Here is a 17,211-nt window from a genome sequence, read left to right as displayed (position 1 = left end):
TATCATAGTGCATGTCTATGTCGTAGTCAATAAACTGAGTGTGCCACAGCTCATTGAGACCAAGGTTGTTTGGTTTCATACATGACATCTGTAAAGTGAGAGCTGAAAGTTAGGGAATTTAATTGCGTTGAGCTAATTATTATTTTGGGGAAGCTGGCTGGTTTTGTGTCAGAGGTGTCACCTAGATGCTCTTTGAAAGCCTTTCAAAGGATCAAACGATAATTACGTTGCTCATTGACTGAATCGGTCGCATCGCTTGCTTTAATTTGAGGAAGGAAATTAATTAGCGCCACACAAATGCGCTGCCCACTCCCTCAGAATAAGAGCGTTAGAGATTAGAGTCTGCATTAGTTTGAATTCAGACAATGATTACTGTGCCTTTCAGAAGAAGTGTCAGCTATTTCCTGCACTTTTCCTGCTATTTCATCTTAACTCTAAGAGTTAAGATGAATCCCATTTCTCATCATACAAGAACCATTTACCTTTATCAAAGGTTTTTTATTTTTAAACCGAAGGTTTCATTTGCCCTAATTGTTTTTATGTATTAAGAGGCTAATGTAGTAAAACTATCATTGCCAATGAATAAAAGAATTTACACAATCTTTGCATAAAAAAATGTATTCTGTCAAGAAAACAAGGAAAAAAGATGCCATGTTCTTACAACAGAGTGCACTATGAGAAGGGGGAGATTTCCCCATGTTGCATACCGGACTTTATTGAAGTTAAAAAATTAACAAGCCTACATCTGGCTCAGGAAGCAAAACGGATCGGCCAAAACAGGCAGAAAAACAGAAAAAGGATCATGGAAAACATAAAAATTACACCTGCTAATTTAAAGGACAAAACAATAATAAACATTTCAAATTTTTGTTCTAAATTTCATTTACTATGTTTGAACAAAATTTTGACAAATTTATACTGATTGAAATTTTTAAAACAGTTTAATTTGTGTGTTTTTTCTGGTTTACTTTAGGCTCACATATTTAAGTTTCTGATTGGTAAGTGTGGAGAAGAAAAATAAAATGTACCGACATCATTATTAAGAGATTTTCTGTCTTTGAAACAGGTTTATACAATACATAGTCAAAGTCAAATACTTTTATTAAAGTATTCAAATTCAATGAAGCTTCACATGCCACAGTTTCCTTTGGTCCTAGGCTAAGATTAGCATGAGAACTGTTTTTTTGTTGTTGTTGCTATGCCTCATTTGTTATTCAGCTCTGAATATGATTCTGCACAGTTCCTGGAAAACTTATGCAAATAACACAGGATAAGGTTTTCTCCTGCTTTAATAACTTAGTTTCTTTTGAACTACAGAAAACCTTATGATAAGTGTCGAGGCACCTCTGTGCGAAGTTTCCTCTCCTAGCTAATGGAGTAGGCCATATGATCCTTTCTCTCTCATTGTGTCATTGTAAAGAGTAAAAAAAACAGTTTATGGATTCGATCAAAAGAATATTGACGTACTATATGCAAACATGTTTTGCATAATAGTATACACAGCATGCTACGAAGAAGAAAATGTGCTGGTATTTTACTTTTTATAAACAAATAGTTTCACTACGTCAGCAGCGCGAATGAACAAGGCAAACACAAAACATATAGCTATACTGAGTGAGAAACACATTTCAAAATGCTATGTTGAAGAAATATTTGGTGCAGTGACATTTATAGTTTATAAATGTCACCATAGTTTATTTTTATCATCTTCCTCCCGAGAGTGCATTTAATTTAGAAAATAGCAAATGACGAATGCAGGTGACCACATTATCTTATGGACGCTCTGATCACAGACTTAATCCATCAGCAGTGTACACAAATCATCCTGATACTCTGTGATCACATTATGGTCCTGCATGTCCAGCTGCTCGCCTCTTCTTACTCCTGTCCCGTAACTCTGACGGCGGACCGAGTGTATCGGCACAGCTTCTATTCTCAGCAGCCATTGTTTCCTCCTGGTTGGACAGAATGTTAACAGTAAATGAAGTTTAGGAAGATCGGAACGACACTCATTTAGGCAGCTAACCGATGGAGGATTCATAGAGTCCTATGTAGGTTTCCATTTTTACCTAATACAAGTATAGGGGCAGGTGATGTCAGGTGTGTTGGTATTTTCTCAGGTAAAAAAAAAAAATAAATAAAAAAAATATATACATGTAGTTTTTGAAGTCTCAAGAAGTAAAATAATAGCAATAAAAACATTAAATAAAAAAAGCTCGGTTTTTAATAAGACAACAAACCAAAAGGTTAAAGAATCAAATATAGATCCAGATCAATTCTCTCTATTCCACTTTTATATCAACTCCTTACATTAACCTGCTCAGTTAAATTTTTAATAAATTTTAGATTAAGTATGGCGATATTTTCAAAATAATATTACTAGTACTACTGTGTTAATATTTTATATCATATACTATTTCCACTGATTTAGGCTGCACTGCACAGCTGTGAAGGCTGTGAAAACAGCCTAAACAACTTATAAAATATGTCTGAAATAGTTCTGAGCAACCTTTCGCTGGTACAGATTAAGCTAATTTTTCTTGGTGTAAACTTTCAGTAGATTATAGAAAAACGCATCAAGCTCTCACTCTGTCCTTCACTATCCCAACAGGTCAATTAGATGTTTATTTTTTTATTGCAAAGCCTTAGCACAGCAATGTTTGGTAATTAAACTCTAGACCAACTAAAATATTACTAATTCTTTTGTGTTTTTACTCAGTGAAAATCAGTACGACTTGAATTTAGTTTATGAACCAGCTGGAGTTCGTTGGGTTTGTTCTCTCCTTGTCTCTGTCATTTTGTCCCTAACAATAAATGTTTCTTTGTTATTTTTCCTACCTCACCTCGCACTTGGCATCTGCCTTCTCTTGACTGCATGCCCATAAATTAATAAGCATGCACTCAGAGCGCAGAATTCCTGTCAACAACAGTTTCCTTCAGTCCCAGCCACATACACATACACTATGCAAACACAATCATAGACTCTCACTAAGTCCTGATTATTCATCTTACTTGTCAGTGCTCCACTTGACAAACTACATAGGCCTGACAGCTCTTAATTTAGTGCCGACTATATATAGAAACATTTTGACCCTCTGTGTCTGCCAGATAATAAATGTTGCTGCAAAGGAAAGTCATTTCTGACTTGCTTGTCCTGTACGCCTTTTTACATTGTCACTGTTTCTTAGGATGTTACCACAGCAACCCACTCTCTTTTTTTCTCTGCACATTTCAAACATGTATACTTTCCCCATTGTGTCTTATTTGATGACATAATTATAACAATTAATTCATTTTATTAAAAATGAATCCTGCATTGAGGTCAACAGATTGTCAAAATGCAAACTGCTGAAAAATTTATGGGAAGCAAAAAGCTCTGAAAAGGAAATACAAAAAAATAACCAATAACTATTAATGCTTGTCATCACTAACCCTCACTAACCCTCTTATGAGATATCTTCTAATTCACTTTATCACATTAAAGCCTTTTATAGCCTTTTTATTCCATTTGCCGACAAGGTCAGATAAACCTGCAGATTGCAATAAAATAAGGAACATCTTTTCACTGATGATTTTAAAAAATAATCTATCCATTAGAAATGTTTAACAGGAGAGTAGCGGTGATAAAACTAAATATATTTGCATACCTTACAAATGTAGATATTAACCATTAATATATACTGTATGTGTGTATTTGATCAAAGTTAATGTCTTCCATTTGTTGTCTGTACCTGATCCTTGGATGGATGTGGGGGGCAGGAGCCTATCTGCAGCATCCATTGGACCAGAGACAAAGTGCAACATTAGTGTCATTTCAGAGAAGACGCTCTAAATGACAGCTCTTACCATAGAGATTAGTGAGGCCAGCAGTGACCAAACACAGTTTTGGCAATTTTATACAAGGAAGGACCGAAATCATGTTTTATATGAGAGATAACTGTGAAAGAAATCTTCTCAGCAAGATATCTTCTCAGGAAATGTGCAGAAAAGGACCTTCAATAGAGTCACCATAAACTGAGGCGAAGTGTTGAAGCACAATTTGAGGACAACACCAGCATTTCAATTATCCTCACACCGGGGACTCCCTCAGTCTGTCTCACGGGGCCAGAAACTGGCTGCTGCTTCAACGCAAAAATCTGAGCAAGTGAGAGCAAGAAACATCAAACAATCCACCTTTTTTAAGACAATTAAGAACACATTATATAAGCATTTAATAAGCCTCAGCGCCTACAGAGAAATTTGTGTAAAGCACTTTATGAAAATTGGAACGTTTTATCAGAACTAAATTTAAGCTGGTTTAGTTTAACTAGAAACTCTGAAGCAATGCCAAAATCTGTAAGAAGGTAAGACCAAACGACTATTTATAACGTTTCTCTGTACTGTGTGCATGCAATGACCTCAAGCTAGACAATTTAAGAGAGTCTCTAGAAGGTAACAATTTGAACTCTGCATGGGACTGTTTTACTACTCCACCCCCCTCCTATTCTTGCCGAATATATAACACCAATACTGCTTCCTCTCAGAGAGTGTCTTCTTGTCTTGTCTTTAGCTGCTAAACTTTGTTATCTTACCACATTGCTTTCTCTTTTTTTGGTCAAATATGTCAATCTCATGTTTTATTGTTGATAAAAATATAAATTTACTCAAACGTGATGTCTTGCTTGACCTTTAAATAAACACCTTCTAAAGTACATTAGGCTGTTTAACTTTGTGTTTGCATGCTCTCTCCATTCATGTATACGTTTTTTTCTTGTTGCTGTTATTATAAGACCCACTGCTGTTTCATAAAGCTGATGCACCATGATGAGAAACCTATTATAAGTTACATTTTGGTGCAATGCTGCATTCAGCATTGATGTTGTGACATTATCCATTGCAGCACCCTCAACATTTACTGTATTTGTCCCCATAGCTTTATCTTCCAATGAAATGAAATGTAAAAGAAAAATTAAAACCTTTAATTTGTCACTAATTTCTCACATTTAATCAGTAGAGTAAAATATCAATTTTTAACAAATAGGGTTTTTTTTGTAACAAAATGATTTTAAAAACAAACATAAATAAAAACATTTTTGTTTTCTTAGGTGTGTCTGTGTTGATAGATTTTAATGTGTAATGTTTCTGTTTCTCAGGGTTATGAGTGCTAAAGGACAGAGCTATCTACTTTTCTTCTCTTCTTCAAAAGACATAAGTTTAGGCCACAACAAATGCTTGGAGGTATGATATAAGGAAGGAAGACCATAAAAAGGAAGCATATCACCCGAAATGAAGAAGAAAAGAGGGGAAGTAAAGACTGGAGCAGGGAAATAAGAAAGGGGACACAAATGAAACAAAAGTGAATTAAGAAGAAAATTAGGAAAAAGGCTGAAAGGACAATACAGGGATGTGGGAGGTCACAGGAAAGTATGCAGGGAAGAAAGAAAGGAGGGACAGAGTAAAAGATCAACATTTAGAGTTGAATAGAGAGTTTAGGCTGAAAATACAAACCTTTTTCCATATTCTTAATTGCTTTCTCCATACTCATTCACATTAGGAAATGATTAAAACTAATCAAAGTCTGTTCTAGATTGTGTAGGAAGCCTGAGTCTGAAGAGACTACATAATTTCAATTTGAAAACTGGACACAATCTTTTTTGTGGAGTAACAAGGATCGTCTTTAGCCGAGCTATAGTCACATGCTGTAGCTCTGGCAACTGGAACTCAGATTGAAAGAATTACAAACTCTGTTTAAATTAAAAACGATTGAAAAAGTCAAACAAAATCATATAAGGACAGCATGGGGAGAATTCAAAATCAAAAGAGTGACTCAGTGTCAACTAGTGATCACGATCAGTATCAGCAGTTTTAATGAGGGAACATCTGCTATTACCAGTATCAAACGGAGAGCTAGCCAAGGAAGAGCTTACGGTGTACTTTGTGACACTCATAATTCATTTTCTGCTGACAGAGTGAGGTAATGTATAACCCCATGAAGTGGCCTCATAAATCTCCAAACCATTGGCACAATCAGAAGGAAACATCTGGGCTACAGAATTCAGCTCTGGGTGTCATGACAGGAGCTTTCTGCTGTGTTTTTTTTCTTCTTTCGTTTTTCTCTGCAGCACTTCACTTTCACCGCCTCTGGCAGTTTAATGATGAAGACTATTGATGTCTGCAGCAGGTGAAGCTCTTTTGCTGTCTTGTCATCTTTTTGTTAGAGGTTTTTGAAAAAGGGGCCTCTGGAGGAGAATCTGGTTGGTGAATCTTAAGAATGCATTGTGTAAGCAAGGAAAGCAGCATAAGAAAAACACCGAGACCTTAAATGAACTTATCAGGAATTGAAAAAAAAGAAAATACAGCCTCAGGCGATTGTGGTGATGTGTTTTGTCGTCTATTCAATTTCTGCATCAGCACCAAGCTGTGCTTTATGTAATTTGAACCAATCAAGGTGACTCTACAATGATAAACCATTTCTTCTGATTAAATTGCGAAGGACCTATACATTTATCTATTTGCCCTCAAGGTATACATTTAAAGCGACTTAGAAAAACACACAGAAGTCTCTTTATAGCTTAGCAGTTTCCTTGAGTTGATACAAATCCCCACAGGTGCACACTCCGCGAGCATGAGTGTGTTTGTGTGACGGGACAACGACCGTTCGCTCGTCTGTTTCTGCAAGCAGCGGCGTGTCTGCTGTTAATAGATCATAAATGTTCATTTGCCAAGCCACTGACAGATTAATAGATTCATTTGACCAGCATTATGGTCATTACAACAACAGATGTAACTGTTTTCGTCAGGCTGTGGAGTGTTGCTGTGTGTTTCATCACTAGTGGAGCGAAGACGGGACACAATCTGCCTCAAGACAAGAGGTGATGAAGGAGCATGCTGGTAATTAGAAACATGAAGCTCCTAGAAAACACAAAAAAAGGGACCAAGGATCAATAGAGTTTTAGAGGAAGCTGGTAAACTGTCTAGTTAAAAGCATCTAGGGATCAATCTAGTTTTATCTTCCCTTGTTTTACCTGCTCTGTCAGGGTGATGTATGACATGCTAAACTTTGCAAACCTTTGCATCAAATTTTCATTAACGCTCCCTAATTTTGCCATCTGTTAAGTTGGACTTAACCATCTGCAGTCAATCTTATCAAAAAGCTCCCAAAATATTCAAAAGTACATTATTATTATAAATCATTAGAAAGTATAACAGGAAATGTGGAAGGAAATACTCACTATAGATTATCCTAATATGACCAGGTGTGTGCTTTAATTTTACTTTCTAAATCATTGATTCTATACATAAAGCCTGCTTGCATCCCGACGGAAGAAACACAGTGGCCATAAATTTAAACTCTAAAAACACTTTGGCTCTTACAACCGTAAACCTTGTTGCATTTTAATCAAATTTTATTGTCTAAAACAAGACAAATCTTAGGAAGGGATTTTTCTTCTTTGCTTATAAAATATGAAAAGTATGACACACATTTGCATTATTCCCTTTTGACTCTGAAACCCCTAAATAAAACCCAGTCTTACCAATTGCCAGCAGTACCTAATACAGACCACATCTCTGTGTAACTTATTGTCAGTATAAACACAGCTTTTCTATGAAGGCACTCGAATTTTGGTAAAAACCAAGAAAAACAGCAGACAGATGAAGACAAAAACAAACAGTAACGAGGAAAGAGTTGGGCCGTAAATTCCAATATCTCATAGAGCACTGTCCAGTTCATTATCTGAAAATATAAACAACATGTCAAAACTTCAAGCATACTTAGAAATAGCCATGAGAGGAGCTCATAATTAGAGAAACAATCAGTGGAAACGCTCTGGAGGAGCGAGAGCCACAGCTGTCAACGACATGTCTGCAGGACAACTATTAGTCTTGCATCCCACAAATCAGAATTTTTAGTTTACAAGGCACCTAAAAGCACACACCAAATGTGGGAAAAGGAATTCCCATCAGATGAAACGAAAATGTACATTTCTGATAGAAAACCCCCCACTCGATTCACCATCTTTTTTGTGAAAAATAAGATGGTGGCACCGTCGTGATGTGGGGATGCTTTTGTTCAAGATGTATAGGGAAAATGGTCAAAGCTGATGGGGGGGATAGATGGGCCAAATGCAGGGCAATCTTCAAAACACTAAAAACGTGGTTGGACAATATACATATGTCCAGCTCTACAAGAGAGTGGTCCAGCCTCGCTGTCTTCACAATTTTGACTTTTGTGAAAACTTTAACTGTTTTTCCTACTTTTCGTTGGTTTATCCTATAAAATCACATTAAATTACATTGAAACATTAACGGCTGTAACAAGGCCGGGTCAGGTACCGAGTCTTAAAGGAGGCCATTAGCGACGTGAGACTAGAAATGGTCACTCAGCCATTTCTAACCTGACGCCACTCAGCATCACACTCGCTGCTCAAGTCACGTGAATCAAGGTGCAAATGGAGGTCAAACAACCTGGAGAGGCACGTTGAGGGCTGCTTTATATCAGAGTGAGAGAGCTGATGACACAGGGCAACACCTCCATTTAGTAATAGCAGCAGATTAATACAGATGACTTCCTGAGATCTGAGCGAGGTATTGTTTGTTGCTTCACACAGGGGTGCCCGATTAGATAGATAGATAGATAGATAGATAGATAGATAGATAGATAGATAGATAGATAGATAGATAGATAGATAGATAGATAGATAGATAGATAGATAGATAGATAGATAGATAGATAGATAGATAGATAGATAGATAGATAGATAGATAGATAGATAGATAGATAGATAGATAGATAGATAACAGCTTATTTAAATGCTGAATTATAAACTGAAAAGCAGCAATAGCGCCACCCCGCGACTACAACCTGACTGCAACTCTATTGTAACTACTCTGCTGCAAAATACGGGGAAAAACGCATAGCTGGCAACTTTACAACAATACAGTACAACAGATAGAACTGCCCACCAGGGAACAGGTCTGCAGCGGCGTGGTTTTTAAGCACAGATATGCAGTGAAACAGTGAAACCCAGCAGAAAGAGCAGGATGCATAACAGCGAGAATGAATGGAAACTTCACCTACCTCCTCCACTGTCAGAGGCATGCAGATGCGGTACTCCTTCAACAACATGGTCCCCGCGCTAAAGGTAACAGTAGGAAGCTGCGTCGGATGAGTTGGAAAATCTCCACAATAAAGCCCAATAAGATCCAAGAAAAAAAAACTGCAACGGTCAGAAAATCGCGCTCCACTTCTGCAGCAGCCGCCGTTCCGCAGTGCCGAAGCTCCTTTGCACTCAGCAGCTTGTGAACGGCAAGTTTCTTTCAAAACATGCAACCCCCCTTCACCAGTTCTCTAAACTAATCCATCGGCATCCATTAAACAGCTGATAACGCAAAAGCGCACGAACAACAAACTCCGAAATAAGTCTCTTGCGACGGCGTTTCGCTGGCGCTTTCGTCCAGGAGTGAAAAACCAAAACACTTCCAGAGAAATAAAAGTCTTAACACACCACTGTGATGAAATCTACCAGAATGCCTCCTTTTCTTTAGTTTTCCTCCGGCAGCTCCGTGCGGAGATGCGCGGCACAGAGCAGCAGCAGCAGCATCTCTGAAGCGGGGGAGCGCGCAGCAGCAGAGTGGACCAATATGAAATAAATGCATATGAATGACCCCTGCTGTAGAAATACACATCAACAGCATGATGGAGCCTTAAAAAAATGCTTAAATGACATGATTGCTTTGGAACGAAGACATATAAACATGTTTGCCACAGTTTGGTTATAACCTCTTAGTTTTCAACATTTGTAATCAGAATTAGCCTTTACTGTTAGAACTGCACAATCAGTAGTAAGGTTAAATATTTAAGTGTGTAATATTATGCACTAATCTATTTCTGTGTGTTTTTTTTTTTCTTTTTGTGGGACATTCACGGTAACTCGTTGAATAGCAGCAGTTATAATAACTTTCTCTACCGTCGCTCCTCTGCCAGCCTCTTGGTTCTGTCTGCACTCTTTCCGAAATATGGTTCTGATCACGAACTAATTGTAGTCCCGGTACTGGCCTTGGTTCTGAACTGAAGCTGACCATGGTCCTGAAATGTCAGCACGCCAGACATATTTTCGACACAGCTGGAAAGCCTGAAAAAGTTTCAGCACAACTTTAAGGAGCTCTTTTAGAGAGTTTAGGTGATTACTTGTAATAGCGGCTAATGGATCAATAATCAGTTTCCGTCTGATTGCTATGAACTGAAGGGCTAAGATTAGTTAATCACCTTTATTGTTTATTGCGTTTAGGTCAAGATGAAAGCAGTTCAAGGCAGCACTAAAATACAACACAGACATAAACATTGTAGCCATCAGAAAACATTAGATGTTCCTTTAAGCAAAACTAAACCAAGTCCACTCACATGTCAAACATAACAGTCAAATAAATGTGATTACTTAAAATGTTTATTATTGCTTAAACACTTTCAGTGGAACATATTATTTGGAGTTGTTACTCCGTGAGTCATTTTCCGTAGCTGAAGTTTCACTGGTGTGTTTTGTGTTCTCCTTTGGTGTCATCCATCAGTTCTCAGCCTCTTGGTCAACCTCAGAGATCCTCCGCTTGGTATGCATGTTCTTTTGCTCCTTTTCTCTTGATTCATGAAATAATTTGCTCAGGTTTTCTTTGTGGGATTTTTCAATTAAAATTTTTAAAATTTGTTTGATAAACTGAAATAAACAAATATTTGTGCAGTACAAAATGCGCAAAAGTAATAGTCTTCTCTGTTTTGTGTTCTATTTTTATTATTATTTTTTTTTAATGAACAGAACCTGATCTGGAAAGATATGTATCCAAAGGTATCAAATCAAAACAGCACCTCTGAGTGCTTCATGCGTAAGGCTAAAAATCTTCAGTTCCTTTTGTTATTTTTCTGTCCAATATAAGATGCAAAGTTAAAAAAAAAACATTGCTTAAATTGCAGACCGACCAGTTTTACAACACTTAACGAAGTGCATGAAAACGTCCTAAAGTTGTTTCTTTAAAACCATTAGACATAAAGAGCTGCAGTACCCGGCTCCTCCGGTAGATGTCCCTAGAGACATTTGAATCTAAATGGTAAACGACCGACGTCACATCATCCTTTAAGGAGCAAAAAGATATGTCTGTGTTTCTTTTTCTTTTTTTTTTTTGTTTGTTTTTTTACTAAAGGGAACTTACAGCAACATGTGTTTCTTAACGATGCAGTTTTATTACATTATCAGAAGGGCAGCAGAGATAATTTATACACTCTGGAGAAAAAAAAAGTATCCTATGATGAAATATTAATACCAAAATGTATTTACTGAGTATTCAGCTTTAAAATATGGATTAGACATAAAATAATGTACACCCCAGACAGACTGACACTGTTCATGCATAAGCACCTAAGTGCTTTATATTAATGTTTTTTGACAGCGAGGGGAAGCTGGAGTACCTGGAGAGAGTCGATGCAAACTCAACAAAGAGCAAAGAGCAAAACTCAATGTAAAACGGCGCTGGGTTTGGGCTCAAATGTCACAGAAATAAATTTGACAAATGTGAACTAAATTAAACATTTAGTTTTGAAAGCTACGGAAGTTAAACTAGAATTTATTTACATTTTTAGATTTTGGAAAGTTAATTAAAAAAAAAAAAAAAAAACACTTTATTTTGTAGAACGATACCAGTTGAGTGAGTCCTCTCCAGACAGTGAAAAAAGGTACATAGAGCATTTAAAATTATGGCGCATAGTTTGAAACCAAAAACAAATTACCTTTAAAAGCCTCGTCATTGCTCCTCTGTTGTAGATATTCTCCACACGTGACTTTGGAGTTTTCCGTTTGCAAACCCCTGTTGTAGACGGCGTCATGGTTCAACACTGAATGAAACTTCCATCAACATGATGGAACCTTTTGTATAAAGGAGGCAGTTTGACTGAATTAACAGAGTATCTGAAACATGTAGGGCAACCCTGCCTAGTTTTCCAAACACGACAGTTCCCACTTCTGAACTCAAGAGGGCGCTTTGTACTCAATCTAATGGTGCAATTGCAATTATTATACACAACTGATATCAGGAGCAGGAAGGCAATTAGGCAGGTATCCAGACTAATGTGCCCTAGAAACATATGAGTGTGTCCTCCCCCGTTGTTTGATAATGTCAGAGTTCTTCAGTATTATTTGTAAAGAATAAAAGTTCACAGAACTGGTTCCATGAATAGCTGATCATTACAGTAAAGAAAGGTGTGAGAAGAGGTCACACGAATATTAAGCAAGTGTAGGACTTTTCTTATTGAAAGCCAAGTCAGGTAGATCACAGAATAATAAATAAAGAACAGATTATTATCTTTTTTTAATCTTTTAAATGCAATATGTTTAATAGTGAGCATAAGCTTGTGCTTGCCACTATTGCTTATCTTTACCTCATTAGTATGCTTGGATGGTTTCGGTTGTACACACACTCAGTGTGTGAGGGGTGGGGGGTGGGGGGGAGTGAGGATTTTCTCTTGGAAGCTCATGGGATTAACGCTACTAACGCCAGAATATTTGTACAAGCATGGGGAAGAAGGACCTTAAGTTGTAGTGTGAAAGCTCTTCACCTTTTCTATGCTCTACTGTGCAAATTAAACACACACATGGGAAAGACAAGCACACACATATACTTTCTTTGACAAATTAGAATCGCAAGCAATTTTGGGAGGAGAACAACAACAGACCCACCTACTGCTCCTCTGTAATTGGATTTAAAAAGGAAAATCATTTGACATTATGCTTCTGTACATGTAATGATGAGACCTGCTACAATTAGGTAGAAAGACAAACTCCATCTGCCACACACACACACACACACACGCACACACACCCCCACACGCACCTAGACGCACACACACACACACACACACACCAACACACAGCAATCCCTGCTTATTTCAGCCAATATCAGAGAGCTGGCAGCGAGGAGAAACTGTTGCTAAGAGACCCGGCTTCCTCGCCTCTTGCCGTTCAACATCATTAGTTGGCCTTTACAGTCACTTTTCTAACCACTCAGCCCAGTCCGTACGATGTTCCTGTGAAGGGAAAAAAAAAGGAGCCCACCTCTCTGCTTTGACAATCCTGTGGGTGTTTCCTGTGACCAAAACGAAAATGCTTTATTGAAGCCACAAGTTTTGGAAGGGAAATAGGTGTTTATGTGTATTTCAGCAGCTGCTTAATGACCGGATTAGCACTAGGTGAACGAACGGAAGGAGGGTCTGATGGCGGCGGATGGAAGTCTTCATTACTCCTAATAGTGCATTTATTGCCTTGTCTAATAGGACACAGTTTATCCACGCTCAAAATGCAGCTGCTGCTTTAAACACCCAGTGAAGTGGAAATATTTTGGTTTTGTTTAATTCTGTGAAAGTTTTTGTCGTCTTAAATCTTGATGGCAATTACTAAGCTTTGATCAGAAGATGCCAATCGTGACTGTTTGGATTTGTTTTATGCTTGTCTTAAGCTCTTAAGCTTAATATATTCACTTACTGGCAAAATTACACAGTTCACCCAATCTGATAATTATTGACAAATTGTGGATCTCTGTGTTTTGCTTCAGAGCTGCTCCTTTCATATTCTTTTCATTTCTGGTAATTAAAGTAAAGCCATGCTGATTACATGAGTTACATAAAGAGAAGACGTACAGCAGCACAGCTTTTTGACTCTAGCATTTAACAGAATTATAAACTACCCTTAAACCTCAGGCGAGGTGCTAGTGGCTGGGATAGATTTGAACGGAAGTATCCATCTGCGTCAGTCTCAGCCTCCACAGAGTGAATGATTGCAGCTGTTCAGCCAATGCAAATGGACCTGTGTGTGCAGTCCTCTAAAAGGCAACAGCACACAGGCTTTGGTGATGAAAGTAAATGTAGGTCAAAGGCTAATTTTTAAAAAGCAAACGTTAGCTGAAAGGGATACAACAAGAACTGATTGATCTGGAGAATCACAATTTATGGAAAACACTGAAAAAGAAAATGCAAGGGGATCAATTTAGGATTTCTAACACAAATGAATTGCCTTGGAAATTATTTTCGTGTAGAATGACTACTGCAAACAACAACAGGTGGTTGAAATACAAATAGGTATTCACACATGTTCCTAAGCATGTCCTATAAGAAGTAACTGCTTTACAGGTTAAAGGGTGGCCTGTTGTAACAGCAATCTTGATGATTTAGACAATAGAAAGAATAAAATTGTTATTCATTTTTCTTTTTATTTTTAAATGAGAAATTCTACAGGTGACCAGAGATTTCATGACAGATTCTATGATGGCAAGCTGGAAAAGCTTTTCCAAACCTTGACACATCCAGCTCTCTGCTTCACAGCTGGTATTCCAGAATTGATTTTCCTGGAATGCTGCATTTGGTTTATTATATATTGTTTTTTATGCCAAATATATCCTCTGTCCTGATACCACTACCCCCACCAAAAAAGTATGCATTAATATTTTTTGGGGGGGATGGGTGAGGGGCTTAAAACATTTCAATGATGAGCTGAGAGAGAAGTAAAACCCAACCTATCAATTAGTGTAACTGGTTCTGAAATATAGATACTGATTCCAATAACTCTCAAGCAAAAGGAAAAGAAAACATGATTTTCAAAACTTTTAACTAAGAAAAAAAGTTAATCTCACACCCTTAGGTAATCCCACCAAACAATTGCTTTGCCCTGTCAAAAACCGACTTAAAACAGATTGCAACCACTTTTTACGAACAGTAAAAGACCTAAGCTCACTCAAAACAGAAGAATCTCCTCTTGTGGACAGCTTCGCTGTAGGATGTATGCACATTATGGATTCCAGATGAGCAAGGCAAGGACAAACGAGATAAATTATGTACAACGGCATTGTCCTTTAATTTCCTTCAGATGCATCCTAAAATCTACATTAATGTAACCCAAAACCAAGCAAGAATCTTATTATATTGAGTTTCAAAACTCTCACCGGCTGCTGTTAAAAGAAAAGTGATGCAATGGTGAATGCAACCCAGTCCTAATGTTTGAGAAACATCCTGCAACCTATTGCATGTTTGGATGTTTGTTGTTGTTGTTGTTTTTGTTTGCAGGATTACATCACTCTTTTTTTTTTTTTTTTTTTTTTACTGTACTTTGTTTTATATAAAATAAAGTTAAACCCGGGCTGCACAGTGGCGCAGTTGGTAGCACTGTTGCCTTGCAGCAAGAAGGTCCTGGGTTCGATTCCCGGCCGGGGTCTTTCTGCATGGAGTTTGCATGTTCTCCCTGTGCATGCGTGGGTTCTCTCCGGGTACTCCGGCTTCCTCCCACAGTCCAAAAACATGACTGTCAGGTCAATTGGTTTCTCTAAATTCTCCCTAGGTGTGAGTGTGTGTGTGCATGGTTGTTTGTCCTGTATGTCTCTGTGTTGCCCTGCGACAGACTGGCGACCTGTCCGGGGTGTACCCCGCCTCTCGCCCGGAAAGTAGCTGGAGATGGGCACCAGCAACCCTCCCGACCCCATTAGGGACAAGGGTGAACAGAAAATGGATGGATGGATGGAAAGTTAAACCCTTGAAAGGATTTTTTAAAATTGTTTTTGTTGAGGATTTCAGTTGTTTTCATATATCATAAGCTAAAACTTGTCGTTGTTTGCTCTCTAACTAATAAGGCCTGGTTAAAATTTTTGAAATCTTTTATAAATACAGAAGGTATTTGTTTACTTTGTGTGAGATACTGAAACAAAAACGTATTGATTGCAACGACTGAATGAGATACCCTGACACACAACTATATCAAAATCTAAACATGTGAATGATTTCCTCCTGGACTGTGTATTTTCCACCCCTGGGAGTCAAACGTTTAGATAACTACAGACGATCAGCTAGATACAAATATGGCTACATACTAACACACACACACTACATACAGGAAAGTTCAAAGCGCTCTCCAAACACTCGCTTGGCACTCTGTCAGATACACAACAGCGAGTTGGCAGTTTATACCTGAGAAATGACAAAAAGGGGCAACAATGACAGCCACTGAAAAACAATAACCTGTGAGAGATTCTGTGAGGTGAGGTGACAGAGTTCAGTCTAGACACAACTGTAGTCTGGCGTCTGCATCCCTTTTTGTTGCTTAAAGGCTCAGAAAACCTTATTGTCACTGTGAGAAGTTTTACAAGGGATTTTCAGGGAGGACCTAAATTCAGACAGAGCTGTTTAGGGTGGTGAACAATGAAAATTTGAAATGTTTGTTAAAAATATTAATATTTACTGAGCAAATTAAAACGGGCAGTTTAATTGTGCAGCCCAAAAGAAGGAAAGGCAACATGTGGTGAAATTTTGACTTGGCTGGACGCTGAAAGCAAGAAGAAACAAAGACAAAGAACAATTGAAGAAAAATATTTTTCAGCCAACTAAAAACTCTGGCAGTAGCAAAGTGAAACCCTGTTTGGATTCATGGATAAATGAAACTGATTCATGTAACAATTAATGTGTAAAACTGAATTGAAATGGCAAATTTTGATCGAAAAGCAGAAATGAATGATTTCACTTTTATGCTTATTTCTACTCTATATCAGCCTTGATATAGAGTATGATATAGAGTATCAAGGCTGTTGTATATTATTTACAACAGTTTATCTGTTGTAAATGGATAAATTTTGGAGTACCCAGTTGTCCCTCAGAGGTCACAGGGGGCTGCTGCTTGTCTTTAGTGATCTTTGGGCTTCAGGTTGTCAATCCATCACAGTGCAACACAGAGACACAGAGGACAAACAACCATCCACAAACACTCACTCATAACTGAGGGGAACATGAAGTGGTCAGTTAACCTAATATCCATATTTTTGCACTGTGGAAAGATGGAGGAGTTTCTAGAGTAAAGGTGCCTAACTCTAAACCTTGAGAGCAAAAATCTGGCAATTTTTAGGTGCATTTCTGCTCCAACATACCTGAATCAGATTAATGGGTTATTATCAGACGTCTGACCTGCTGATGAGTGAATTGAGCATGTCTCTTGGGGAAGGGATGCATCTGAAAGTTTCAGGACAGTTGATATAGTTGGTCACCCCAGATCTAGAGAGAATCCACACATACACAGAGAAAAAAATTCAAGCAGAAAGACCCTGAACCCAAGACCTGCATCTGCATCACCATGGAGCCATATGTGTGCACAAAGGTGTGAACACATGTTCATTTCCAATACAGTAGATACAAACCAGGAAATATGAATAAACCAGTAAGAC

At 37.9% G+C, this 17,211-nt stretch overlaps 1 protein-coding gene across 1 annotated transcript in view; it reads right to left on the bottom strand.

The window, feature by feature from the left end:
* The window catches only part of LOC114159928 (cytoplasmic phosphatidylinositol transfer protein 1-like), a 53,664-nt gene extending 44,067 nt beyond the window's left edge, over positions 1–9,597 (bottom strand). Inside the window, exon 1 of the mRNA XM_028042201.1 lies at positions 9,059–9,597. Coding sequence (XP_027898002.1) covers positions 9,059–9,106 — 48 coding nt within the window. The 5' untranslated portion in view covers positions 9,107–9,597. The remainder of the gene's footprint in view (positions 1–9,058) is intronic.
* Between the last annotated feature and the right edge of the window lie 7,614 nt (positions 9,598–17,211).

Source organism: Xiphophorus couchianus, chromosome 16 (genome assembly GCF_001444195.1).
Source record: "Xiphophorus couchianus chromosome 16, X_couchianus-1.0, whole genome shotgun sequence".
NCBI classification, from domain to species: domain Eukaryota; kingdom Metazoa; phylum Chordata; class Actinopteri; order Cyprinodontiformes; family Poeciliidae; genus Xiphophorus; species Xiphophorus couchianus.
The sequence above is the reverse complement of the archived record's forward strand: the minus strand, read 5'-3'. Positions and strand labels throughout refer to the sequence as shown.